Source organism: Chiloscyllium punctatum, chromosome 10 (assembly GCF_047496795.1).
Source record: "Chiloscyllium punctatum isolate Juve2018m chromosome 10, sChiPun1.3, whole genome shotgun sequence".
Lineage (NCBI taxonomy): Eukaryota > Metazoa > Chordata > Chondrichthyes > Orectolobiformes > Hemiscylliidae > Chiloscyllium > Chiloscyllium punctatum.
The window spans coordinates 82,231,458-82,257,854 of NC_092748.1; the positions used below are offsets into that span (position 1 = coordinate 82,231,458).

Sequence of the window (26,397 nt, forward strand, 5' to 3'; positions counted from 1 at the left end):
AGTCAAAGTAAGCACTTTAAATCACAGGTGAAAGGAATGGGTAATTTTTCATGTGTCCCCATAAATTGCTGTCTCTTTCTCTAACTTTCAGCTCAATGTTTTTGTAAATTATTTATCTCCATATTAACTCTCCTGCTTTATAAATCAAACACCTCATAGAATAAGATAGTTAACCCACTGACATCTACTTGAAGTAGTAGATTTGAGACAAATGTGACAATTTGTTCTATCACATCTGATTCCTGAAAATCGTCTGTGGAATTCCTCTCCTAACCTTTTCTGGTTGAAACCATTTTTTGTCTTTGATTTTCTTCTAGTATCTTCCGTAGAGTCGAAGTGAAATTGTGGATCACAGACGTAATGTCATTTTGAATACATTCGTGACACTGATTGCGTGTTAAGTTTTTATCCTTTATCCTGCAGTTCAAAGTTCAGCTTGTACAGTTTTGTCTTGTCTCCTAAGGAGCCTGAAGCCAAGTAATTGCACATTGTCTGACACCATACTGCACATGTTTTTTGATTTTTAAGAAAAATTACCATTTCAGGTGTCAGATCGGAATCTCTTTGTAAGCCCTTCTCTTGACTTGACCACTTCAGATCAGTTTGGAGGGTTAGCTTAGTTCATTGAGTAATTTAAACGCGCTACGTGAAGGGCTCTTACTCTAATCAGCTTTACAATCTTAACTTTGATTACATGAGGAAAGTCCATAACTCTGCCAGAGTGGGAATAAGAACCATTTCTGCAAATTGCAATAGAAGCCTTGTGTCTGATATATCATCAGTTGTGATGGAAAGCAGTTTCTTGATTTGGAATGTTTTCCTCAAACTTGTACTTTTTAAATTTGTTGTAGATTTCCTCACATCTTCACTTTAATGGCAAAATTGTGAAAAAAGTTCTCCTTCAGTTATGCCTCTAAGGGGAAAAAGAACTAACCAAACTAATCTGCTAGGCTGTCAGTCATGTGGATTTGTAAAATCAAGCTGCAATGAAAAGCATTTGCATTTCCTCAGATTTTGTTGCTGAAAGACATCGTCAGACAAAGATTTCATTTGTCTTGCTACTGTAAAGCACTAGTTGACATGCTCTGGATCAGGTTGCTACTTTGTTCTTAAAATCTTTGGATAAAGCACTACTGACCTCAATCATTACTTTAATTATTTCTTGAATAATTTCTTGTTTTTGCACAAATTGGCAAATGAGAGATGATGCTTCAGTGCAGGCCCTGACTTTTGCTGCTGGTTTAGAAAAAAGATTGTTGAACCTTTAAAAGGGCCTTCAGCTCATGCATGTTTTCTCTAAAGTGTGCTTTTCAAGAGAAAATTATCCTTCAATTTACAATGCATCACTCTGCAGTGTCCTTCCAAATTCTCTTTTTACTTATTTATGTTCTTTAGTGACATAGGTTAAAACTCTTAGCAGTTGTGAAAAGAAGCTCCCTTTCTACATGGAAGTTATGTTTTTCTTAAATATGGTCTGCGTTCGTCACTCATTATTGCTTCACCTTGTAGTTTGTGACTGTCATGCTGCAAGTCGGCCTGTGGATCCTTGCTACTGGAACATCCAAAATGTTGCAACTGCCTTCAAGTGTTTTCGATTTGTTTCCAGAGCCCTTGGTTGGCTTGTATTGCTTGAATATTGAATACAGGGCAGCAGCAAACCCTGTGTTTTTTTTGGTCCTGCACTGACCTATTAGCTAAGCAGCTGAAAGGGGAAGAAAAACTGCAGAGAAACAGTGCAAGCTGGATACTGTTGCAGAGAGTCTGCATGGACACATGCTGAATAGCTTCCTCTGTTTCTATAACTAATATACTGGCTTCACACATCACTTCCTAGGATATTTCTTATTTGTTTCCATGGCTACCAAAAAAAACTTACATTTCCTGCAATAATGGTCCATCTGAACCAAACTGAAAAACAATACAAGCCAGCAAAGTATATTGAGTATGCACTTTTCACAATCTTGCAGTTTCCAGAAATGGAAGTTAAGCAGTGGTATAAAGGTTAGATAATGAGATTAACGGTCACGTTCGCAGGCAGTGAGAAACTCTGCAACTGACCAATCAATTGTAATCTACATGTTAAAGGCCAAATGTATAAATGGTACACATTGCTGCCATTGTCAGTTGTGGAGAGAACGAATGTTCAAAGTGTTTGCTGGGGTACGAATCAAATGGGCTGCTTTATCCTGGGTGGTGTTGAACTGCTGGAGTGTTTTTTTTGGAGCTGAAGTCATTCAGGCAAGCTGAAAGAATTTCATTGCATTTCTGAATTTTACCTTGCAGTGGTGAACAGATTTGAGGAGCTAGAATGCTCCATATAAGTGGGTTACTCACTACAGAATTTGCATAAACTTGTTTTAGTCACTTTTTTTTGTAAGGATGCCCTGTTCAGTTTCTGGTCAAAGGTAACCCCCTGTTGATAGTGAATGGTTGAGTGATGGCAATGCCATTGAATATTGTTATGATACAGAGACAAACAGGATTAAATCTGCCTGCCTACCTCTGTTTGCAAAGGAGTAAAACTAAAGCTTTTAAAATTCCAGAAAGTTGATCTTCTGTGTTTCTAAGCTGAAAATGTGTTGCTGGAAAAGCACAGCAGGTCAGGCAGCATCCAAGGAACAGGAGAATCAACGTTTCGGGCATCAGCCCTTCTTCAGGAATGCCCGAAACGTCGATTTTTCCTGTTCCTTGGATGCTGCCTGACCTGCTGCGCTTTTCCAGCAACACATTTTCAGCTCTGATCTCCAGCATCTGCGGTCCTCACTTTCTTTCCCTTCTGGGTTTCTAATTAGACTTTTGAGTAACCATTCTCAAACTCTGAATAATCAATTCTAGACACTGAATTTTTGGCTTAAGCAAAATAATTTATTAATAATAAGTAACTTAAGCAGAGCAAAATTAAACAGCAAAAGTAAATATTGCTTTCATCCCCAAACACGCACAAGACAAACGGACAAAATTCAAGAATAAATAAAATGTTAATAATAAAACTAGCTAGATTACTTAAGTCTTCATGTTGCAAGTGTGGTGCTGCAAAAGCACAGCCAGTCAGGCAGCATGCGAATCAATATTTCGGGCAAAAGCCCTTCATCGGATTCTAGTACCACACTCAACTCCAGCATCTGCAGTCCTCACTTTCACCAAGTTTTCATGGTGTCATTCTGTGGCTGGGTGGTAGGACTGGTTGGACCTGGTTTCATTGGAAGCATTTTGAAGTTTACTGTATAACATCAAATTTAAATGCATTGATAACTTTGTCACTTTTTTGTGTTGTGACACTGCAACCTATATAGGCACTATGCCACCTAGTGGTGAAGATTGCAAATGCAGCCTACCTCTTAACTCTTAACCCATTTTGTGAGGACTCTGAACTAGTACAAAGTCTGGTCTAACAACACCTCCAAAAATTCTTCATCTTATTCCTGATCTCTGTATTTGTCATACCTCTTAAACTCTGCTCTAACTTTGAGATCATGTCTCCCTGTTTTTTTTGTTATTTCCCTTTGTCCTACAATTGATAACGGAGTTTTCTGATTTCTGGTTTCTAAGTTTTGAATGCAGTCATGCAGTACAGAGGTGGTTGCTCAGCCCATTGAACCTGTCTGCAGTTAATTCCAATTTCCAGTACTTGACACACAGCCTTGAATGGTGTGACATTTCAAGCACCTAGCCACATAGGGAAGATTTGTGAGGTTTCCTGCTTCTAGAATCTGCATTCCAGATTCCCACCACCATCTGGCTGAAAACAATATTTCTTCCAAACCCTTTTAAACCACCTGCTCTTTACCTTTATCAGTATGCCCTATGGGACCTTGCACAAGGTTTTGATTACTTTCATATAAACTACCTTTATCTACACACCTGATCACTAACCATCAAAATTCAATCAAAATGTTAGACATGACCTGTGTCTGTCGATGCAAACTATTTTTCATCAAACTTTGCCTCTTTGAGTGAAGATTAATTCTGTCCTTCAGAACTTTCTCCAGTAGTTTCACTTAAACCTTTCCATTGCCATATGCCTTTTCCCTTTTAAGGCACTCCTTAAATCTACTTCATGACCAAGTTTTTGATTACCTGTCCAAATATTGTGTGTGTCTTGGTGTCAAAACTTACCTGAGAATATTCCCGTGAACTGTCCTTGTTTTTGAAATTTTGCTGTATAAATACAAATTATAGCTGCAACTGTATTGTATGGTTATCACAATTTAACTTCGGCCAATGTGCAAACCTTGAAAACTAAATGATATGTTTGATTAGCCTGTTACTACATTATTTCCAAGTGCTGCAATTAATTCTGGTATAGATTGATCAAACAAATCTAGTTGGGTTGTATTCTTGTTATCCGGAATTGCTACACTTTTTTTGTTTCACTTTGGTATCCAGCCATTCATTGCTTGAGTGCTTACCCATTGGATGCAGTTCCATGTTTTAAAGTGGTTATCCATCCATCTACTCTGCACGCTTTTAACAAACCTGCATCTTTTGCCTTGTGGTGGCATAGCTAAATTTATAGATAGTACATTCAATTGTTCTTGTCCTTTTGTAGCTAGTCCACCACTGCGTTTCTCTTACATCTGATGCTTTTTCTCTAAGGGGGTTTTAAATTAACAGAAACTGGTACAACCTGACAAATCCCTTCTGACTTGGCCTATTTCATCTCTGCCTTTCATTATATATTTGTAGGATTTGTTTTTCTCTCATATTTTCATCTTGTTTCCTTTCAACAATGCTTCCACCAACTACACTACTTTTGAAGTGTAGTCCATGTAGTGTAGGAAACTCAAGTCCATTTGGCGCGCACTAAACTCTGTGATAAGTTTTATTTTGTTTTTGTGATATCAGTTTTTAGTAAATATTGACTAGGGCATTAGAGATATTTCTCTTTTTTTTGGGGGGGGGGGTGGCATGGCAGGGGGACAAAAGCAAGACCTCTCATCGACCCAAACTGACATGGGATTTTAGTTTCATCTTCATTGCAGCTGAAAGATAGCACCTGTGACAGTACAGCACACTCAGCACTGCACTGAAATGATCTTTCTGAAGATCTAGACTGCAACTTGAACTTAGCCCAGTGCTGAGGGTGCTGTCAACTGAGTCACAGCTGACACTTGCAGGCATGGAAATTAACAAGATGACGACACAATTCTGATTAGCTTGCTGAATGTAACTTTCTCTTAGAGTCATAGAAACAGACCCTTCAGCATGGAAACAGACCCTTCGGTCCAACCTATCCATGCCGACCAGATATCTCAACCCAATCTAGTCCCACCTGCCAGCACCCAGCCCATATCCCTCCAAGCCCTTCCTATTCATATATCCATTCAAATGCCTCTTAAATGTTGCAATTGTACCAGCCTCTACCATTTCCTCTAGCAGCTCAATCTATACATGTACCACTCTCTGCGTGGAAAAAGTTGCCCCTTAGGTCTCTTTTACATCTTTCCCCTCTTCCCCCAAACCCCTATGCCCTCTAATTCTGAACTCCCCAACCCCAGGGAAACGACTTTGTCTATTTATCCAATCCATGCCCCTCATAATTTTGTAAACATCTATAAGGTCACCCCTCAGCCTCTGACGCTCCAGGGGAAACAGCCCCAGCCTGTTCAGCCTCTCCCTATAGCTCAAATCCTCCAACCCTGACAACATCTTTTTAAATCTTCTCTGAACCCTTTCAAGTTTCACAACATCATCTTTCCAATAGGAAGGAGACCAGAACTGCACACATTATTCCAACAGTGACCTAACCAATGTCCTGTACAGCCGCAACATGACCTCCCAACTGCTGTACTCCGTACTATGACCAATAAAGGAAAGCATACCAAATGCCGTCTTCAATATCTTATCTCCCTGCGACTCTGTTTTCAAGGTCCAAGAACTCCAAGGTCTCTTTGTTCAGCAACGCTCCCTCGGACCTTACCATTAAGTGTATAAGTCCTGCTAAGATTTGCTTTCCCAAAATGCAGCACCTCACATTTATCTGAATTAAACTCCATCTGCTACTTCTCAGCCCATTGGCCCATCTTGTCCAGATCCTGTTGTAATCTGAGGTAACCCTCTTCGCTGTCCACTACACCTCCAATTTTGGTGTCATCTGCAAACTTACTAACTGTATCTCTTATGCTCGCATCCAAATCATTTATGTAAATGACAAAAAGTAGAGGACTCAGCACCGATCCTTGTGGCACTCCACTGGTCACAGGCCTCCAGTCTGAAAAACAACCCTCCACCGTGACCACCCTCTGTCTTCTACCTTTTGAGCCAGTTCTGTATCCAAATGGCTAGTTGTCCCTGTATTCCATGAGATCTAACCTTGCTAATCAGTCTCCCATGAGGAACCTTCTCAAGCACCTTGCTGAAGTTCATATAGATTACATCTACTGCTCTGCCCTCATCAATCCTCTTTGCTACCTCAAAAAATTTAATCAAGTTTGTGAGACATGATTTCCCATGCACAAAGCCCTGTTGACTATCCCTAATCAGCCCTTGCCTTTCCAAATACATGTACACCCTGTCTCTCAGGATTCCCTCCAACAATTTGCCCACTGCTGAGGTCAGGCTCACCGGTCTATAGTTCCCTGGCTTGAGCTTACTGCTGCCCTTAAACCATGGCACCATGTTTGCCAACCTACACTCTTCCAGCACCTCACCTGTGACTATCGATGATACAAATATCTCAGCAAGAGGCCCAGCAATCACTTCTCTAACTTCCCACAGAGTTCTCGGGTACACCTGATCAGGTCCTGGGGATTTATCCACCTTTTACCGGTTTCAAGACATCCAGCACTTCCTCCTCTAATCTGGCCGTTTTGCAAGGTGTCACCATCTATTTCCCTACAGTCTATATCTTCCATATCCCTTTGCACAGTAAATACTGGTGCAAAATACTCATTTAGTATCTCCTCCATTTTCTGCGGCTCTACACAAAGGCTGCCTTGCTGATCTTTGAGGGGCCCTATTCTCTCCCGAGTTACCCTTTTGTCCTTCCTATATTTGTAAAAACCCTTTGGATTCTCCTTAATTCTATTTGCCAAAGCTATCTCATATCCCCTTTTTGCCCTCCTGATTTCCCTCTTAAGTATACTCCTATTTCCTTTATCCTCCAAGGATTCACTTGATCTATCCTGTCTATACCTGACCTATGCTTCCTTCTTTTTCTTAACCAAACCCTCCATTTCTTTAGTCATCCAGCATTCCCTATACCTACCAGCCTTTCCTTTCACCCTGACAGGAATATACTTTCTCTGGATTCTTGTTGTCTCATTTCTGAAGGCTTCCCATTATCCAGCCGTCCCTTTTTACCTGCGAACATCTCCCTCCAATCAGCTTTTGAAAGTTCTTGCCTAATACCGTCAAAATTGGCCTTTCTCCAATTTAGAACTTCAACTTTTAGATCTGGTCTGTCCTTTTCTACCACTATTTTAAAACTAAGAGAATTATGGTCGCTGGCCCCAAAGTGCTCCCCCACTGACACTTCAGTCACCTGCCCTGCCTTATTTCCCAAGAGTAGGTCAAGTTTTGCACCTTCTCCAATAGGTACACCCACCTACTGAATCAGAAAATTGTCTTGTATGCACTTAACAAATTCCTCTCCATCTAAACCTTTATCACTATGGCAGTCCCAGTCTATGATTGGAAAGTTTAAAATCCCCTACCATAACCACCCTATTATTCTTACAGATAGCTGAGATCTCCTTACAAGTTTGTTTCTCAATTTCCCTCTGACTATTAGGGGGTCCCAATAAGGTGATCATCCCTTTCTTATTTCTCAGTTCAACCCAAATAACTCCTTGGATGTATTTCTGGCAATATCCTCCCTCAATGCTATCCCCTATCAAAAATGCCACACCCCTTCCTCTCTTGTCTCCCTTTTCTATCCTTCCTGTACCATTTGTATCCTGGAACATTTAAGCTGCCAGTTCTGCCCATCCCTGAACCATGTGTCTGTAATTGCTATGATATCCCAGTCCCATGTTCCTAACCATGCCCTGAGTTCATCTGCCTTCCCTATTAGGCCCCTTGCATTGAAATAAATGCACCTTGAATTTTTTTGTCCCTGTCCCTGTCCCAGATTGTACTAGTCTCAGATTGATCTCTTTCCTCACTATCTATCTCCCTGGGTTCCACCCCACTAGTTTAAATCCTCCCGAGCAGCTCTAGCAAATTTCCCAGTATATTATTCCCTTCCAATTTAGGTGCAATCTGTCCTTCTTGTACAGGTCACTTCTACCCAAAAGAGATTCCACTTATCCAAAAAATGTGGATCCAGCTCCTCAGCCGTGCATTCATCTGCTCTCCTCCTATTCCTGTCCTCACTTAGCTCGTAGCACTGGGAGTAATCCAGATATTACTACCCTTGAGGACGTCCTCTTTTTAAATTTCTGCCTAACTGTCTGTAATCTCCCTTCAGAATCTCAATCTTTTCCCTTCCTATATCGTTGGTTCCAGTGTGGACAATGATCTCTTGCTGGCACCTCTTTCCCCCATGAGAACATTCTGCATCCTCTGCGACATCCTGAAGTTAGTCTGCAGTAAACCTTTGCTTTCACTGTGACTTTCTTTTAAAATCAGATTTCAGCTGTCTATTTCTCCCAGCTAAACTCAAAAGTCTTGACTTCTGAATTCATCCTTAGTTCTTCATGTCATTGGCCAGATAAGCAATGCTTTAAGTTTTCAGCTGTCATTGTGGGAGGAGTCCATAGCAGTTACTCCTGATCTCACATGATTTAGGCCTGTAGAAAATGTCATGTGAGTATTTGAGAATAGCTTTAGCTAACTTTTTTTTGTCTTGAACTGGTGTGGTATATGGGAAAATGACATTTCAGCAATCAATTTGATGGATGTTCTCTGGGTCTGCCTTTTAAAAATCATTTTAGTCTTTCTTCTTGTTTTCAAAAGCTGTTTAAAGTATTTCTTTTATGTTTTCAATCCTCCTTTCATGACAATTTTCCCTCCTTTGTCCACACAATGTTTAGAAACATTATCCTCTCTAAAAAGCAATATTGAAATGAGTACTTACAGTTGCTTTTGTTCAAGGCAGTTTACAAATTTGAAACAAAAGTTCAGCATTTAATCACAAAGAAAATTTACAGCCCAGGAACAGGCCCTTCGGCCCTGCAAGCCTGAGCCAATCCAAATCTACTGTCTAAATCTGTGTTGCCCAATTCCTAAGCATCTGTATTTCTCTGCTCCTCATCTACTCATGCATCTGTCCAGATGCTTCTTAAATGAATCTACCGTGCCTGCCTCTACCACCTCTGCTGGCAATGCGTTCCAGACACCCTCAACCCTCTATAAAGTACTTGTCCTGTGTATTCCCCTTTAAACTTTTCACCTCTTACCTCAAAAGCTTGACCTCCTCGTTATTGACTCCTTCACTCTAGCGGGGGGAGAAAGCTTATCTCTCTCTACCCTGTCTATACCCTTCGTGATTTTGTAAATCTTAATCAGGTCCCCCGCCAATCATCTTTTTTTCTAATGAAAACAAACCTAACCTACTCCAACTTCTCTTCATAGCTCGCACCTTCCATGCCAAGCAACATCCTCGTAAACCTTCTCTGCACCCTTTCCTAAACATCCACGTCCTTTTGGTAATGTGGTGACCAGGACTATACACAGTAATCTAAATGCGGCTGAACCAATATATTGTACAATTTTATCATGACTTGCCAGTTCTTATACTTGATACTCCATCCAATGAAGGCAAGCATACTATATGCTTCTTGACTGCTCTATCCACCTGTACAGCAACCTTCAGGGTACAATGGACCTGCACTCCCAAATCTCTCTGCCCATCAACTTTTCCCAAGGCTGTTCCTTTTACTGTATAATTCGTTTTAGAATTAGATTTGCCTAAATGCATCACCTCACATTTGTCTGGATTGAGCTCCATCTTCCACTTTTCCATCCAACTCTCCAGTCTATTTATATTCTCCTGTATTCTTTGACAGACCCTTATGCTTTCTGCTACTCCAGATAACTGTGTTATCTGCAAACTTGCTGATCATACCAACAGTGCCCTCTTCCAGATCATTTGTGATATACATAAACAACAGGGCCCCAGCACTGATCCCTGCGGGACACCACTGGTCATCTTTCTCCATTTTGAGAAACTCCCTTCAACTACTACTGTCTCCTATTGCTGAACCAGTTCTTTGTCCACCCAGCTTGAACATCCTCCACACCATATGACTTCACTTTCTCTAAGTTTACCATGGGGAACCTTATCAAACACCTTACTAAAGTACATGTATATGACATCAACAGCCCTTCCTTCATCTAACAACTTGGTCACTTCCTCAAAGAACTCTATTAAATTGGTAAGGCATGATCTTCCCCGCACAAAACCATGTTGTCTATCACTGATAAGCACATTCTTTTTTAAATATAAATACATCCCATCCCTGAGTATCTTCTCCAGCAATTTGCCCACCACTGACATCAGGCTCACTGGTCTGTAGTTACCTGGAATATCCTTACTACCCTTCCTGTACAGGGGGACAACATGAGCAATCTTTTTCAGTCCTCTGACGCCTCACCTGTACTTAAGGATGCCACAAAGATATCTGTTAGAACCCCAGCTATTTCTTCTCTCGCCTCCCTCAACAACCTCTGATAGATCCCATCCAGTCCTGGAGATTTGTCCACCTTAATGTCTAGCCTACCCAACACATCTTCCCTACTTATGTCAACGTGATCCAGACTAATCAAACTTCTATCTCTAATCTCAAGGTTCATCATGTCCCTCTCCTCAGTGAATGCTGTTGTAAAGTAATCATTCAGAATCTCATCCATTTTCTCAGGTTTGACACAGCCTTCCTTCATGATCCTTTAGTTGACCAATCCTTTCTTTAGTTACCCTCTTGCTTTTTATATAAGAATAAAATGCTTTGGGATTCTCCTTTAATTCTGCTTGCTAAAGCTATTTCATGACCCCTTTTAGCCCGCTTGATTTCTTATTTAAGACTGGTCCTACTCTTCCAATATTCCTCCAGGGCCCATTCTGTTCTTAGTTACCTGGAACCTTTGTATGCTTCCCTCTCCTCTTGGCTAGTTGTACAATTTCTCCTATCATCCACGGATAACAAATCTTGCCTTTCCTAGAGTCAGGAAAGTCAGCCACTTTCCTGAGCTCCTGTATCAAGCAAGAGGCACATGCCATGGGTCTGAGGTCCCCTGCCATTGTAGGCTTAGCTCTATATCAACTAATTAAAACCAAACAATGCACTCTGCTGTGTCTCCTGCTGCTCCTGGACAGGAAAAACAATTGCTGAGCTGGATGTGACTATAGTTTAAATTTTGAGTGCATTTCAGGAAGTTTAACTATATTTTCAGTGAATATTTGTATTAAGAATGCAGATTAAAAGAAGCAGCTTGTCATGTTAAACTTGGAGACAGAGTAGCAGTAAGCTTCAAGGTTCAAAGTGATTTAGAAACCCATGTAAATAACTACTAAAGTTGATTTTTAAAAAAACTTTATTATTTCTTGAATTGACAAGCACATGTATTTGTTGTTCATCCCTAACTGCCATCAAGCTAGTTGGCTTGATGAACCATTTGAGGGCAGTTAAACATCAGTCCTGTTGCTGGAGTGTGGAGTCATGCATGTTGACCAGACTAAGTGAATATGGTAGACTTCTTTCCCTAAAGAACATTAATAAACTAGAAACATTTTCACATGAATTAATTATTAGTTGTGTGTTACAGCTTAATGATTCTGGCTTCATAAATTTGAGTTCAAATTCTACCAGTTGCTGTGATCAGAATTTTAACCTGTGTCCCCAGAGCATTAGCCTGGCAATGGAAATATAGTGACATAACCCTATACCTCCTTGCCTCCCGACCCTGACCTTTTTTTTGAGGGAAAGAGTAACATATGAGCATCAGTTTGCAAGAGCTTTTAAAAAGTTAGTTAAATTTTTCATTAGTCTCAGAGGCAGATGCAAGAGGTGTTCTTATGTGAATATGGCTGGGGCATAGTGAAAATATTTCATCAGTTTTCATTGTAGGAGAGGAAAGTAACAAGCCAGAAATATAGGGTGTTCTGAAGAATGAAAACTTGCATTAGTTAATATCAGAAGAAATACTTGAGGGGCTAAAATCTGGCAAATCTCCAAGCTTTGATTTATCTACATCCTAAGATTCTAAAGTAGATAGCTGCAGAAATCATAGATATATTGGCCATGATTTTCCAAACTTCCTTAGCAGTCCATCTGATTTTGAAATTAATAGAACTCTGCTATTGAAGAAAGGAGGCAGAAAGATAAAATGATGCACTCCAAGTCTTAGGTTGGCATCGTCATTAGGGAAAGCACTTGACTCACTTTTTACTTTGTGTTTAGAAAATGTGGTATTACCAGATAAGTCTGTGCTTTTGCCCAAGTGAAATCATTTTGACAAATTCATGAGCAATTTTTTGTTTGAAGTTCAAATGTTAAGATTGACAAAGGGGAGCAAGGAGCTGTTGTGTCCAGACATATGACGAAATGTTTCTGTCGCAGATGGGACTTTAACACAGGCTGCCTTTTTTCAGAGATGGGGATTATCCACTGCACCACAAGTGGCTGCTGTATGCTTGAATTTTCAAAAGGCATTTTGAGGTGATACCCAAAAGGTTAATATGCAACGTGAGAGTTCGAGTTGTAAAAATGGATGGAGGATTAGCTGACGCACAGGAAGCAAACCATGGAGATGCCTTGGACACTTTAACATTTTTAGGCCGTGATCAGCAGAATACTGCAAGGATTGATGAAAGGGTATTGGCTATTGCATGTTAATGACTTGAGAACTGAGTAACTTAACTAAATTTGCTGATAAAGTTAACTTGAGACTGCAAAAAGATGTATGCAAATTAAGTAGGATAACAAGATGGCAGATGGAATATGATATGGAGAAAAGGTTATTCAGCTGGTATTAAGAATAAAACACTTTTTTTTAAAAGACGTGTGAGCGTTTGGCACTCTGAGGATCTTGGTTGGATTTGCACAAGGAACACGTGAAATAAGCATGCAGCTGCAGCAAGCAGTTGGAAAGGCAATCTTGGGAGGTTTTTCATGGGCTCTTGGCCATTGTTGGCAAAAAGATTTGTTGCCTATCCCTTATTTCCCTTGTTACTGTAATGGCCTAGAAAGTCACAATTCGACAACCACATGTCTATGTATCTGGAGTCTGATATAGGCCAGACCAGATAAGGATGGAGGTAAACAACAGTGGTGAATCTACAATATGTACATACAAATAAAGGGTCAATCATTTGATATTGAAGATGAGAAATTGCTTTCTTGAAATTCTTGTGAATCTTTGAAATGCTGTTCCCTGGTAAATTGTGCATATTTTATTGCTTAATAAATTTAAGCTTAGAGATTTTTGGTCCCTAATAGTCCACAGGTAGTAGGGTGGCACTCAGGCCAATAACCAGCCAAGATTTTCTGATCAGAGTAGGCTTGAAGAACATGTATGAAATTCCGTTGCTCTTATGTGTTCATTTAATGGTTCATTTGTGCTGTTTAGACCTAAGAAACGAATAGTTATGAATGTGAAAGTATTCTGTATTCTTAATGCTTGAAACAATTTGAACGTCACAATATGTAAAAGACAGCAGTGTAGTTACTTCATGTGAAAAATGAAGTTGACTTAAGTGTAGTCTTCACATGTACTATATTAAATGTACTAAGTAGAATCTAAAGTGTGGGAAATTATACAAAATTAAGTGAACTGAGTGAGGTGTTCTGTCTGTGTTCTGTCTGTGTTCTGTCTGTGTTCTGTCTGTGTTCTGTCTGTGTTCTGTCTGTGTTCTGTCTGTGTTCTGTCTGTGTTCTGTCTGTGTTCTGTCTGTGTTCTGTCTGTGTTCTGTCTGTGTTCTGTCTGTGTTCTGTCTGTGTTCTGTCTGTGTTCTGTCTGTGTTCTGTCTGTGTTCTGTCTGTGTTCTGTCTGTGTTCTGTCTGTGTTCTGTCTGTGTTCTGTCTGTGTTCTGTCTGTGTTCGTCACCAGCAAATCTCAGTATAACAGGTGTGCTAAATTTGTGGACACCAGCAATTAACAATGAAATTAGTAACTTATTAATTCGTGATCAGAATTTAACAGTACAGAACATGCATAATCCATGACTCCTTGTGATTCCAAGCCACCCGTAGAACAATGTAGTGAACACTATGTTCAAATGGAAAGGAGGTAGTAATTTGTGATTTGCTCAATTTTATTCTGCTTGCCAAGTTTGCTTTGTTTATAGAGTAGATTTATTTGCAATGTGAAAGCAGATCTTGCATTTTGAATAGTGTGAACAAATTATGCAGCACTTTACAAATACAAATTGAGTATATCCCGAGAGAACTTTTTTTTGAAGGTTTAGGAATTGCAATAACATTAGCAGTTGGGAACTTTTACAAAAAAAATTTAAAAATTTCAAGCCAACTTAGCAAGAGAAAGGGGGGAAAACACCAAACTAAGGGAAGCTAAATTTGGGTTTAATTATCAAATGTTACTAATTTCTAAAGTTACTTAAATTTCTTTGCAGACCATTGTTGCCTAATTATTGTTACTCTGGTGACCTCTTGTAACTAATGCAAACTTTTTAAAATTACAAGTGGATGAATCTGATTTCTGTTAAGGAAAATCTTTTTTAGATGTTCCTGCCTCTAAAATGGGTGGCATTTTCAATGCACAAAAATATTTTGTGAACTTTTTTTTTCTTTGCCCTAGGCTGGTTATGGCAGTGTAAATGAATCTGAACTCCTTGACTGAAGATGATTTTCCTAAAAGAAGAACTTCACACATATGAACAGCAGCCTAATCTGGGTTCATAACCAATAAGATCATGTACTTTATTTATGCATATTTCACTCTGGAATAACTTCACTGCTGAAAATAATGGCGTCCTTTCATCTATGGAAGTTATCTTCACAAAAGCTAGGATTTTTTTTGGTAACGTTTGGATTCATATGGGGAATGATGTTACTGCACTTCACCATCCAACAACGGACACAACATGAAAGCAGTACAATGCTTCGGGAGCAGATTCTGGACCTAAGTAAACGATACATCAAAGCATTAGCAGAAGAAAACCAAAATGTCGCAGATGGGCCCTATGTTGGCACGATGACGGCATATGGCAAGTTACTTATCTTAATAGTTTCTAAAATATTGTTACATTTATATGAATTTTTAGTATTGATTTTAACTCTTTCAGTTTTAACTGATCTTAATAGAATCTAATTGGGTAAATATTAGCCTTTTATATAAGGCATGGATTCAACCCATTGATCAAGTAATTTGTGCTATAGTTAATGTTAGGAATGCCACTCCAGTGATATTACACCATCTTTGGGTTCTTTCAGCCAACTTGAGTTAACTAGAATGCAATTATGATATAGTATTAACTTTAACAAAGGAAACATTTTTTTTTGTTTTTTCCTAAGATATCCATGTCACAAGCTAAGTTAATTTATACACCCCTCCCTAATTTCCCTAAATATGTTGGTAAGCCACTGCTTTGAGCCTGGTGCATGTACAGCTATCATGCTACACGTTGATTATAGAAGGAGTGGGAGCAGAGTTCAAAGTCCGGATGCTGAGACACCTGACTGGAAGCTAGCATTTCCTAGCTTTTATGTGTCTTCTGTTTTTGATCCTCTAGGTGTTTAGAAATGCAGGTAGTTACTGTCAGAGGATCCTTGCAAGATTGCTACAGTGCAACTTGTATGTGATATGCATTGTCACTGTGCAATGTTTTTGGAATTGCATGTTTAAGCACTTTATAAAGCAGGTTGTCTTTTGTTTAATGGTTTCAAGCTTCGTGTGCTGTTGGAGCCACAGCCATTCTGGCAAGGGCAGAGTATTTTATCACTTTTTTTTGTAGATAGTGGAAAGGCTTTAGCGCATCTGGAGGTGTTACTCACTCTCACCTCAATTCCTAGTCCTTGCCCTGCATTTATAGTGACAGTATTTATATGGCTGGCCCTATTTAGTTTCAGATCAATAATACCAACATTTACTACCCCCCCCACACCGCATATTGATTTTTGGGGAATTCAATTGATATCACCATTAAATGTCAAGAGGCGATAATTCATTAAATATTGTTGAAGGTGGTAGTTGCCTTGCACTTGTGACATGACTGTTACTTGCCATTTAGTACCCAAACTAGGCCTTGCTGCATATGGAAACTGGCTTCTTCAGTATCTGAGGAATAACAAATCGTTCTGAAGTAATGTGCAATAATTGGTGAACATCCACACTTCTGACCTTGTTATAACGAAAGGATAGCCACTGAAGCAATTGAAGCTGCCAAGCCCTGAATAACTCTTGCAACAATATTATGAAATTCAGATAAATGATCTCCAACCATCACAACCAACCACTACCTTTTTCATACTATTTCTTCAACTAGTAGAGAGTTTTCTTTGATTTCCAATGACAAGAATTTTGCTCCTTGATACTAAATTTAGACCAATTTTGCTTTGACTCAAAGAGCAGTCACACTCCTCACTCTCTCCTTTTTCTGGAGTTTAGCTCCTTTGTCCATATCCAATGCAGTTCTGTTTCATTTTTAGCAGATATAGCTATCTCTCCTTTATTTTTATTTTTGAAGTCCAGTAGAGACAACTTTGTGATTCAAGAAATCAGCAACTAGAATTTCTTTGGAAAAGAGGAACAGTAAATTTCTACAAGTATTTTAAATGCTGAGTAAATTTTAATGTTGATCTTCTAGATAGACATTGAGGAGTTAATAGCAGATGAGCAAGAAGCAGATTAAATAAGCAAGTATTTCACTTCCTCCTTTTATAGAGAATATAAAAATTCCAGTAATAGCTGAAAATCAGAAGGTGGAAGAAGGAGAAGAATTTGTTAAAATTTAGTACTACTTCCCTATTGATTATACGTGAACTGTTGGAGTTGTGGGATGTTAAATTTGTAAGCCTTGATGGATTTCCTCCCAGAATTTTGAAATGTGCCAATCAGGTAGTAGATGCATTAGAACTCTCTAAAGCTTGCTGGAGTCTGGAAAGGTTCCATGAGACACAAGGTGTGTATATGTAAACTTTTAATTGACCAAGGGAAGCAGGTAGTAGAAAAGGAAATTATTGCCAATTAGATTGATATCTGTAATGAGGAAGGTGTTAAAATCTGTTAGGAGGAAAGTTTTTATAGTTGAGTAATTTCCTCAGTAATCAGGAAGATTGTGAAACAAATTATTTAACCAATTTATTGACTTCTAGTCATACACACAGGAACAAACATTTCGGTACGAATCAGCTGACCAAAGTTTCTCAAACTAAACTTGTCCCATTTGTTGCTTTTCCACTTACCCTTTATCATTCATGTGCTTGTACAAAAGTCTTTTAAATGTTGTAACTGTACCGGTGTCTATCACTTCCTCTGGCAGTTCATTGCATGTGCAAACCGCCCTTTGTATGAAAAATGTTGCCTCTCTGGTCCCTTTTTAAAATCTCCTTTTAAAATTATGCCCTCTAGTTTTGAACACTCAACCCTAAAGAGACTGGTTGTTCCCCTTCTCTATGACCCTCATGACCTTTATAAACCTCTGTAAGCTCACCCCTCTACTTATAATGCTCCAGTGAAGAAGTCCCAGCTTATCCAGCCTCTCATAACTCAAGCCCACCAGTCCTTATCACATCTTGTACATCTTTACTTCACCCTCTCCAATTTAATGATATCTAGTCGCCCTACAATAGGAAGGATCTGTACACAGTACTCCAAAAGTGGCCTTGTGGAACAGCAACATGAAGTTCCAACTCCTAAACTCTGAGCAGTAAAATAGAATGCATGTTACTTCTTGAAGAGGAGTCTGCAGATGTCCTGTACTTGAATTTTAGAATGTATTCAATTAAATAAAGTGTTTATGCAGAAGGAGATAACAACAAATTATGGTGGTTATAAGATTGTCTTCATGACCCAGGACCATCCCCTGCACTCTGCATAGGATGATCGAAGTTTGGCAACAGTGACCTCTGTAGAGGCTTGTCTGTTATGAGCACTGGGCACATGAGATGTTGGGTGCCCATGTGCTCCCAGTTGTGTCCCCTTGTCCCCATAGTGGAACTCCAGAATTTTTTTTTTAGCAGAAGCTTAGTCATTGAGAGTTCAGAAAGCATTGAACAGTTGGGATTTCTTGTGCTTTGCTTTGACATTGTGGAGATTAAAACCAACTCCAGCAATTGACAGGAATGTGAAGCAATGGTACCAAGATTCCTTCCAAGGCATCCTTAAGGAGTTAAGAGGGAAGGAGGCCTTTTCTTCCAATTTTAGCTCCCCTTGCAGAAGTGGTTATAAGATTCTGACTCTGCGCTGGCTGGGTGTGGAGGTGATTCTTTCGGCTTATGCTAAGGGTGTGCTATTCATGTTCGTGAACCCTGAGGAGGATGTGTGTGCCAGGAGGTCTACTCTGCAGCTGCATTCATAGGGATCAACTGGAATAAATTTTTAACTACAGGTTGGTCTGTAGAAAATTGACCCTGCCATTGAAGTCCAGGCAGAGAACTACTCATTCCTCTAACCAGCTATCCAGCTTTGTCTGCTGAGGAATCTGACAGTAAATTGACAAGAGTTGGCAATCAAGGTGACTACTCATGTAGAATGCTGGACAGAACTGCTCCAAGTATTGTCTTGCAGGGTTGAATGATCATAAACCAGCGGAATGCTGCTACGCTGCAGTACCAGCTGGCCCCTTTGGTCCTTCCACTGGAGTTTGTCACCAAACCTAACCGAAGAAAATCGACTCAATTTTTCTGGGACAACCAAACTGGATATTGAATTTCCCACTTGGTTAGGGTAGTCAGGTGTTGGTGAACCTCTGCACCCCCAGATAGTGACTTTTCACCTTTTTTAGATTCTGCAATATTTTGTACATTTTATTTTGCCATCTCCAAAGTCGTGCACTCTGACACATTTTCTTCCACCAGATGCATGGCAATCATTCCAACGTAGTTTTAGTTTATGGAGTGGATATGTCTTCAGGCCGCCTTCCAGGAATTTCTCATTTTAATTTGACTTGATCAAACTTTGGGGCATGGTCAGTTCTTGCTGGAGTGCACTCCATATAAAGATGCCAGCTGTTGTAATGGAGCTGATGCTCAAGAACTTGTACCTTCACTAGTGGCATTTTAGCTTGCTTGTGGAAGTGTTCAGGATGCTGGGGTGATTAGACTTGGATGTGTTGGATGGACCAATAGGGTGTTAGTAAATGGCCAATGTAAGGCTTGAACCATCTAGAACCTCCTTACTATGGTACTCGGGCCACAAATGCACAAGAGATTGAGGTGCCTCAAACAAGCAGCAAGCTTCTGGATGAGCTGACCCGTCTGTCCAGACCTTGAGTGGCCCTGAATACCAAACATTCCTTGCGATTATGCAGCCAATAATTTGAGCCATCTCCAAGAAATTCCTTCATGCCTTTTTTTTTTAAAATGGCAGTTTCCTGCAGGGACTGCTGCTGCACGCTCCTTTTTATTCTGTTTTCCACCTGGCTATGCCTCACTAGCATTTTACATTCCGGCTGCAAGATCCCTTGTGGAGGGCCCTTTTATAAGGAGCAACAGTGTATGTGGCAGTCCAATGCCACAAAAATTTGAGCAGATTCACTTGTTGTCAAGGCACATCACTTCTGTGAATGAAATGATATTTTGTTTATTTTGGTTGGTTTTGTTTGCAGTCCCTGTTAAATTTGACAGAAGTACGTTTAACTTATGGTTGCTCTTCAGGTCACGCTCCGAAGTAATAGGCAAACTTTTCAGAGCGGGTTGGACAGATTGGAGGGCAACCCCATAGGCCTGCCCTAATGCCTGGCCAATGTGGCCAGGAACAAGGAAAGGTTCAGGTAGTTGGCCATGACAAGGTTGTAGCACACATCTGCACTTTTCCATGGTTATGTCTGTACTCTGGTGTCTGTGGTGTCCACTGGTACAATGGCAGCCTTTGGGGACCAGTGCTTCACCCTGGAATGATATTTGAATTTAATTTTCAAAAGCTGCTCTTGACCATTTTGTATTTTTTCATACAATCCCTCCAACAGGAGTCGTCTAAAACAATAACTTTATTATTTTAAAATACAAGGTTAGCAACCTGGCTTGCAGAAAATACTGTCTGTAACTGTTTGCTTTTTTTTTCTTGCTTGACAGAATATGATAGAGTGGAGTCACATCAGGGTCTGCTCCAGAGGTCTCTGCATTTTGCAATGCGATCAGTGTCTTAGATGAGGGAAGTGAAGTAATGGTAAATAAGCTTCTAGATGACACCAAGATAGCTAAGATGCCTTGTGAGGGGAAAACAAACATGAGGTTGTAAACCAGTTGAGTGAATGAGCAGATGTGTATATAAAGTAGGAAGATGTGAAGCTGTTCATTTTGGCAATAAGAATAAAAAGTGCGGAGTAGTTTTTAAAGGGTGAAATAAGTGCAGAATTCCAAGGTGTAGAGGGATCAGGTGTACTAGTGAATGATTCACCAAGTTAGTACACAAGTGCAGCAAATAATTAAGATATTGGGATACTATATTAGGAGTGGAGTTGAATATAAAAGAAGCATAACATCTTTAATTTTATGCAGGGTACTGGTGAGACTGTTTCAAAAGTAGTTTTAATCTTTTTAAGGAAACATAAATGCATTAGAGGCGTTGAGAGGAGCTTTAACTGAATTGATAGCTGGAATGAGTGTGTTGTCAAATGAAGGTAGATTGAGCAGGCTGAGTTGAGAGGAGTGGCTTCATTGAAGTGTACAAAATCTTCTTCTTAAAGTGGATGTGGAAATGGTGTTTCCTCCTGGGGAGGCGATGGCCTAATGGTGTTTATCACTATACTTTTAATCCAGAAATGTTCTGGGGGGTCTGGGTTCAAATCCTGCCACATCAAATGCTGGAATTTGCATTCAATTTAAAAATCCTGGAATTAAGAATCAACTGACCATTTAGAAAACCCATTTAGTTCACTAATATCTTTTCATGAAAGGAGATCTGCAATCCTCACCTGGTCTGACTTGCATGTGACTCTGGACCCACAGCAATGTTGTTGACTCTGTGAAATGGCCTAGCTAGCCATTCCATTCTACCGACTGCTATGAAGTCTCAAAGAGGTTGGAGCAGGAGGACCGCTGTAGTTCAAGAAGGCAAGAAGAAAAACCAGATTTTGTTCTGAGTTACTGTAAACAGAAACTTGGGAGTTGTTGCTCGATTGTAATCAAATAAGTGTAACTGCTACAAATGGAGGCCTGTCCTTAAAACTCACCATGATCTAGAGGTGAAGTAACTCCCAATATTTGAGAGTTTGCTAATTGTTCTTTCTAAAGCATTTGAAGTAGCTCTAAAAATTTAGGCTGACTTTTCTTCTTTTGGGCATGCGGATGCTATTAGGTATTTTTCAAAATATTGGACTGTATTTTTCTAATCTGTAAAATAGTTTTTTATATTTTAAGACTGTTTCAGTAATGCAGTCCACTGGGCATACTTTGTTTTATTTTTAAATGTATGTTTTTGAGTGAACATCATTTTCAGGTATATTAATCAGACTTGACGAAGTTGCCATTTTGTTTTGACCTTGTTGAAGTGAAAGCAGTTTTGTGCTTAAGTCTGTGTATCCACACAGCCTCAAAAGGCCTAAAATTGGACACTGGTTGTTGATATTTGCTCAGTAATTCATTCATTTTGTGAATGTATTATTGCTCAGCCAAACTAAAATAGCACAAGATGCTTAAGGATCCATGTTCACGGTTCTGTCTTAATGTGCTTGAATGTCATACTTTTTCGAAAAGTAAATCTAATTCCTGAATTCTCCTTCCACCATATTTTGTAGCAACGAATTCTACATTTCAACAATTACTTGGCAAAGAATACTTCTCTAAACATTTTTAAAAATTCCTGCATGGGAGGTGGGTATCACTGGCTGTCCCTAATGCACGTAGGAATGAGCAGTTCAGTGTGGTGTACCTTGTCGGCTATCTTGCTAGGTTATAGAGGTCTTGGGTTTGGAAATAGCTATCTGTGAAGCATTGGATGGTTGCAGTGATACAGATGGTATCCATTGCTGCTATGGTGTGTCTGGGGAAGGGAATGAATGTTGAGCATATTAGATGGGGTCCCAATCAAGTGGATTGATTTATTGTGAATGAATTTGAGATGTTGTTGAAGAGTATTATTTCTCACTCCTGACTTGTACTTTGTAAATGGTGAACAGGCTTTGAGGAGTCAGGTGAGTTAGTACCCACAGAATTCCTAGCCTCTAACCCCTCCTTATAGCTAAAGTATTTATTTGGCTGTTCCATTTTGGTTTCTGCTAAGTGAGAACCCAGCATGTTGATTTATGGGGTATTCAGCTAAGGTGATATTGTCAAAGATTGATGGTTGGAATCTGTCTCTTTTAAAGTTGGTCGTTGGCACCACACAAGTGCCAGCCAACGTCAGCCCAAGGCTGAATATTATCCAGGTCTTGCTGCATTTTGGCCAGGAACTGCTTTAAGTATCTGAGTTCACAGATCTGAGCATTATAAAATCAACAAATATCCCCACTTCCTACCTTGAGGTAGGCACCGTAGTTGATGCACTGTTGGAGGTGGTTGGAACACTACTCCTGATTAATTATTGCACTGATACCCTGTGGCTTAGATGAATGACCTCCCAACAGCCATGATCATAAACCTTTTTTGCTAGGTGTGATTCTAGTGAAAAATCTTTTATATGATTCCATTTTTAACTTCAATTTCTTTAGGGCTTCTTGGTGCCGCATTCACTATGCAGTGTTGCCATGATATTAAGTGTAGCTGCCTTAACTTTCCCTCTTGAGTTCCATTCTTTTGTCCTTAGTTGGGCCCAAGCTGTAGGAGGAGAGAAGCAATGCAAGCCTTGCTGAACCTCAATAGTAACCTTCTCGTGGGCAGTTGAGGTAAGTGTTGTTTGATACTGCTGTCAATTACCATTTCTATTACTTTAGAGTCAAAGTAGGGTGTATTCAGCTGGGTTGTATTTTTTTCTCCTTTCTTTGGACAGAACATACTTCGACAACCTTCCGCGTTGGATGGTAATGTTGTAACTACAGGAATAGCTTGCAGAGGTGCACAGCTATAAAGCACCAGCCTTCAATATATTTCCTGGAATACTGCCAGGGACTATAGCCTTTGCAGTGTTCAGTGCCTTCCAATTGACAAGTCATGACTAGTGGGTGCTACAGGGTCCATCCCACGGGGGCTTCAGGCCCCAAAAATTTACAATTGATCTTAATGACTTGGATATAGGGATAGAAGGTAGTAGAGCCAAATTTGCAGATAACACCTAAAATAGGTAGGGAAGTAAGTTGCCATGAAGAAATAAGAAATTTGCATATCCATATGGATTGCTTGGGTGAATGGACCAAAATTTGGCAGATCGAGTTTAACTTCAATCCATTTTGGCTTGAGGAATAAAGGGGCAAGTAATTATCTAAGTGGAGAGAAAATGAAACCTGCTTTGGTGCAGAGGGATCTGGGTGTCCTCATACATGAATTACAGAAGAGTAATTTACATGTACAGCAGATAATGAGGGCAAATGGAATTTTGGCATTTATTACTAAAGAAATTGAGTACAAAAGCAGGGAAGAGTTGTTGCCTGGAATGTCTACATCACAGCGTGTACAGTTTTGGTTCCTTTACTTGAGGAAGGATGTGATTGCATTGCAGATAGTTCACCAGATTTAATTTGAAAAACAAAAGGCTTGTGTTGAGGAGAAGTTGAACAGTTTAGACCAAAACTTACTAGCGTTTCAAAGAACTGGGGGAAGATCCAATTCAGGAATGTCAGATACCGAAGGGAATTGACAAAGTAGACTAGCTGTTTTCCCCTTTGTGGGGCAAACTAAAATGAGATCACGAGGTCCTAGTTTTAGGCTAGGTGATGGCTGATTTAAAACGGCTGAGAATGAATTACTTCGCTCAAGGTTGTGAATCTGTGGAAACCGCTACCCAACATGAAGGGTATCTTTAATGTGAAGCTAGACATGCTTGCTCCTGATTTCTGCTACAGATAGGTTGGTGAGGGCAGAAACCACTTTGTTTTTGTCTCTTGATGGATTCTTCATCACCTGCCACTGGCTGCTCAGGTTTTCCATGCAATTTTGGATTTGGCCAGTCTGGTCACTGGTGCTACCTGAGCCACTTTTGCTGACAGACATTGAAGTCCCCACCCAGAGTAAATTCTGTACTCTTACCATCCTCAAAGTGGTGTTCAACATGGAGCAAAACTGAGTCATCAATTGATGGTGATGTGTGGTAATCACAGATGTCTTCGCCCATGCTTGACCTGATGATTATCTTAGGTTCCAGACTCTAAACGCAGCTCCCCCCTCATACCATTGTGCTCTCACCTCTGGTCTGGTCAGTTGGATTGGACAAACTCCTGAATGAAGGTGGTATTTGGGATGCAGTTGTAATCTCAGAAGCATGTGTTGCATGTTGTCAGGCAGTTGCCGAACCTGTCTGTGGGACAGTTCTTTCAATTTTAGGATAAATAGCAAGGTGTTAATAAGGAGTAGTAAGTAGAATTAACAGAACTTTGTGTATCGTTGTTTCCTGTTTGGTTGATTGTTGACAATACGTTTATCACTATTTGGTGAGCTTTTAATTCCAGATTCGTTAATTCGATTCCGATTTCACCATTTACCATGATGGTTTTGAGCTCAAGTCTTCAGTGACGGTGACAAACTGTGATAACTCTGATATATCTCACCCCCTCCTATAATCTTTTGGAAGCACACTACTGAAGTGCATAATAAAAGATTATTCACTTGAGTGAAATTTACTGTTTGTATAGTCTATTATGAGCATGGCTGAACTTTTTTGGCATCTTTGGGTGCTCTTTAGAAGTATTGTGCACCCCCCCCCCCCCCCCCCCCCCCCCCCCCAAGGATCATATGTTCCTTTTGTAATTTTGAGGAAAAGATGAATTTGTTCCACATTAACAAATTTGACTAACAGAAATCTCACTAAAATTAATTTAAATATTTTCCAGATTTGAAGAAGACATTGGCTGTTCTCCTTGATAACATTTTACAACGTCTTGGAAAATTGGAGTCAAAAGTAGACAACCTGATGATTTTAAATGGGACAGGTATAAATTCTACTAATGCTACAAGTACTGTGAGCCCCAGCTCTGTCACTGTTGAGAAGGTTAATGTGGCAGGTAAGTACATAATCTTTGTCTATAACCCATTTAAGTGGCACATATTTAATTTCCTTTGTAGAAAGTTAGCCACAACATTTTGCTTAAACAATTAGAGCAAAGCAATAAGAGCAGGCTGTACTTCCTGGGTACCTTTTTTAAACTTGGAAGAGCTTTGACATTTCTATTGACTATTTTGCATTTAGTTAATTCCCTTTTTTTTCCCCCCCCTGTCTGTTTTGCAAATTCATTTCTTTTCCTGTTCACCTCTTTGAATTCTCATTTGTACTGGTGTGTCTCAGGATTAAAGAAGACTCCTCATTTCATTGAAATCAGGACTGACTTGCTTGTAGCAAGTGAATTATTAAACCGGTTTTTGGACTTTCTGAACTGGGAACCTTGAAGGGCCAGTACCTGGAATGTAAATAAAAGCAAAATACTGCAGATGCTGGAAATCTGAAATAAAACAAAGCGGGAGAAATTCAGCAGGCCTGGCAGCATCTGTGGAGAGAGAGAAACAGGAAGAAGGGTCATGCTGGACTTGAAATGTTAACTTTTTCTTATTACCCCTGCTCCTCTCTGGGCACTGCTTAATCCACGCTCCAATTGCATGGTGGTTAGTGTGGCGGAGGGGAGTAGGGGGGGCGAAGGTTGGTGGAGAGAAGTTTAGAGAGTGGTGATAAGGAAAGGACCAAGAGATGCTGTTGAAATGGCAGGATTTGGAAAGCTGGGCAGGGCTAGAATGGTGGGGAAATCAATGATGGGCAGGAGATGGGGATGGGATTGGGGTAGGATGAGGAGGAAGAAAGAGGACTGGAGGAGGAGAGATGAAGGCTAAAATACGAGGGGGAAAATAAAGGCCAGGAGATTTATAGGGGCCCCTTAGGGTTGGCGTAAGGTAGAATGAGGTAAATTCGAAGGGTAGGAAGACCATTAGGATGATAGAACCTAGAACAGCACAGAACAGGTCCCTCAGCCCACGATGTTGTGCCAACCACTGATCCTCCTGTATGCACCCTCAAATTTCTGTGACTGTATGCATGTCCAGCAGTCTCTTTAAATGTCCCCAATGACCTTGCTTCCACAACTGCTGCTGGCAATGCATTCCATGCTCTCTCAACTTTGTAAAGAACCCACCTCTGACATCCCCTCTGTACTTTCCTCCAACCAGCTTAAAACTATGACCCCTCGTGTTAGTCATTTCTGCCCTGGGAAATAGTCTCTGGCTATCGACTCTATGCATGCCTCTCATTATCTTGTATACCTCA

The 26,397-nt window shown here is 40.1% G+C and overlaps 1 protein-coding gene across 7 annotated transcripts in view; it reads left to right on the forward strand.

Annotated features, from left to right (window-relative positions):
* Nucleotides 1–26,397, forward strand: part of mgat5 (alpha-1,6-mannosylglycoprotein 6-beta-N-acetylglucosaminyltransferase) — a 168,733-nt gene that overhangs the window by 27,888 nt on the left and 114,448 nt on the right. For 5 of the 7 annotated variants that reach the window (XM_072579655.1, XM_072579653.1, XM_072579657.1 and 2 more), the window contains exons 2-3: nt 14,698–15,106; nt 24,980–25,150. In XM_072579655.1, coding sequence (XP_072435756.1) covers nt 14,866–15,106; nt 24,980–25,150 — 412 coding nt within the window. In that variant the 5' untranslated portion in view covers nt 14,698–14,865. Of the gene's footprint in view, nt 1–14,697; nt 15,107–22,777; nt 22,883–24,979; nt 25,151–26,397 lie in introns of those variants that run through there. The other 2 variants (XM_072579658.1, XM_072579659.1) reach the window with 2 other exon arrangements.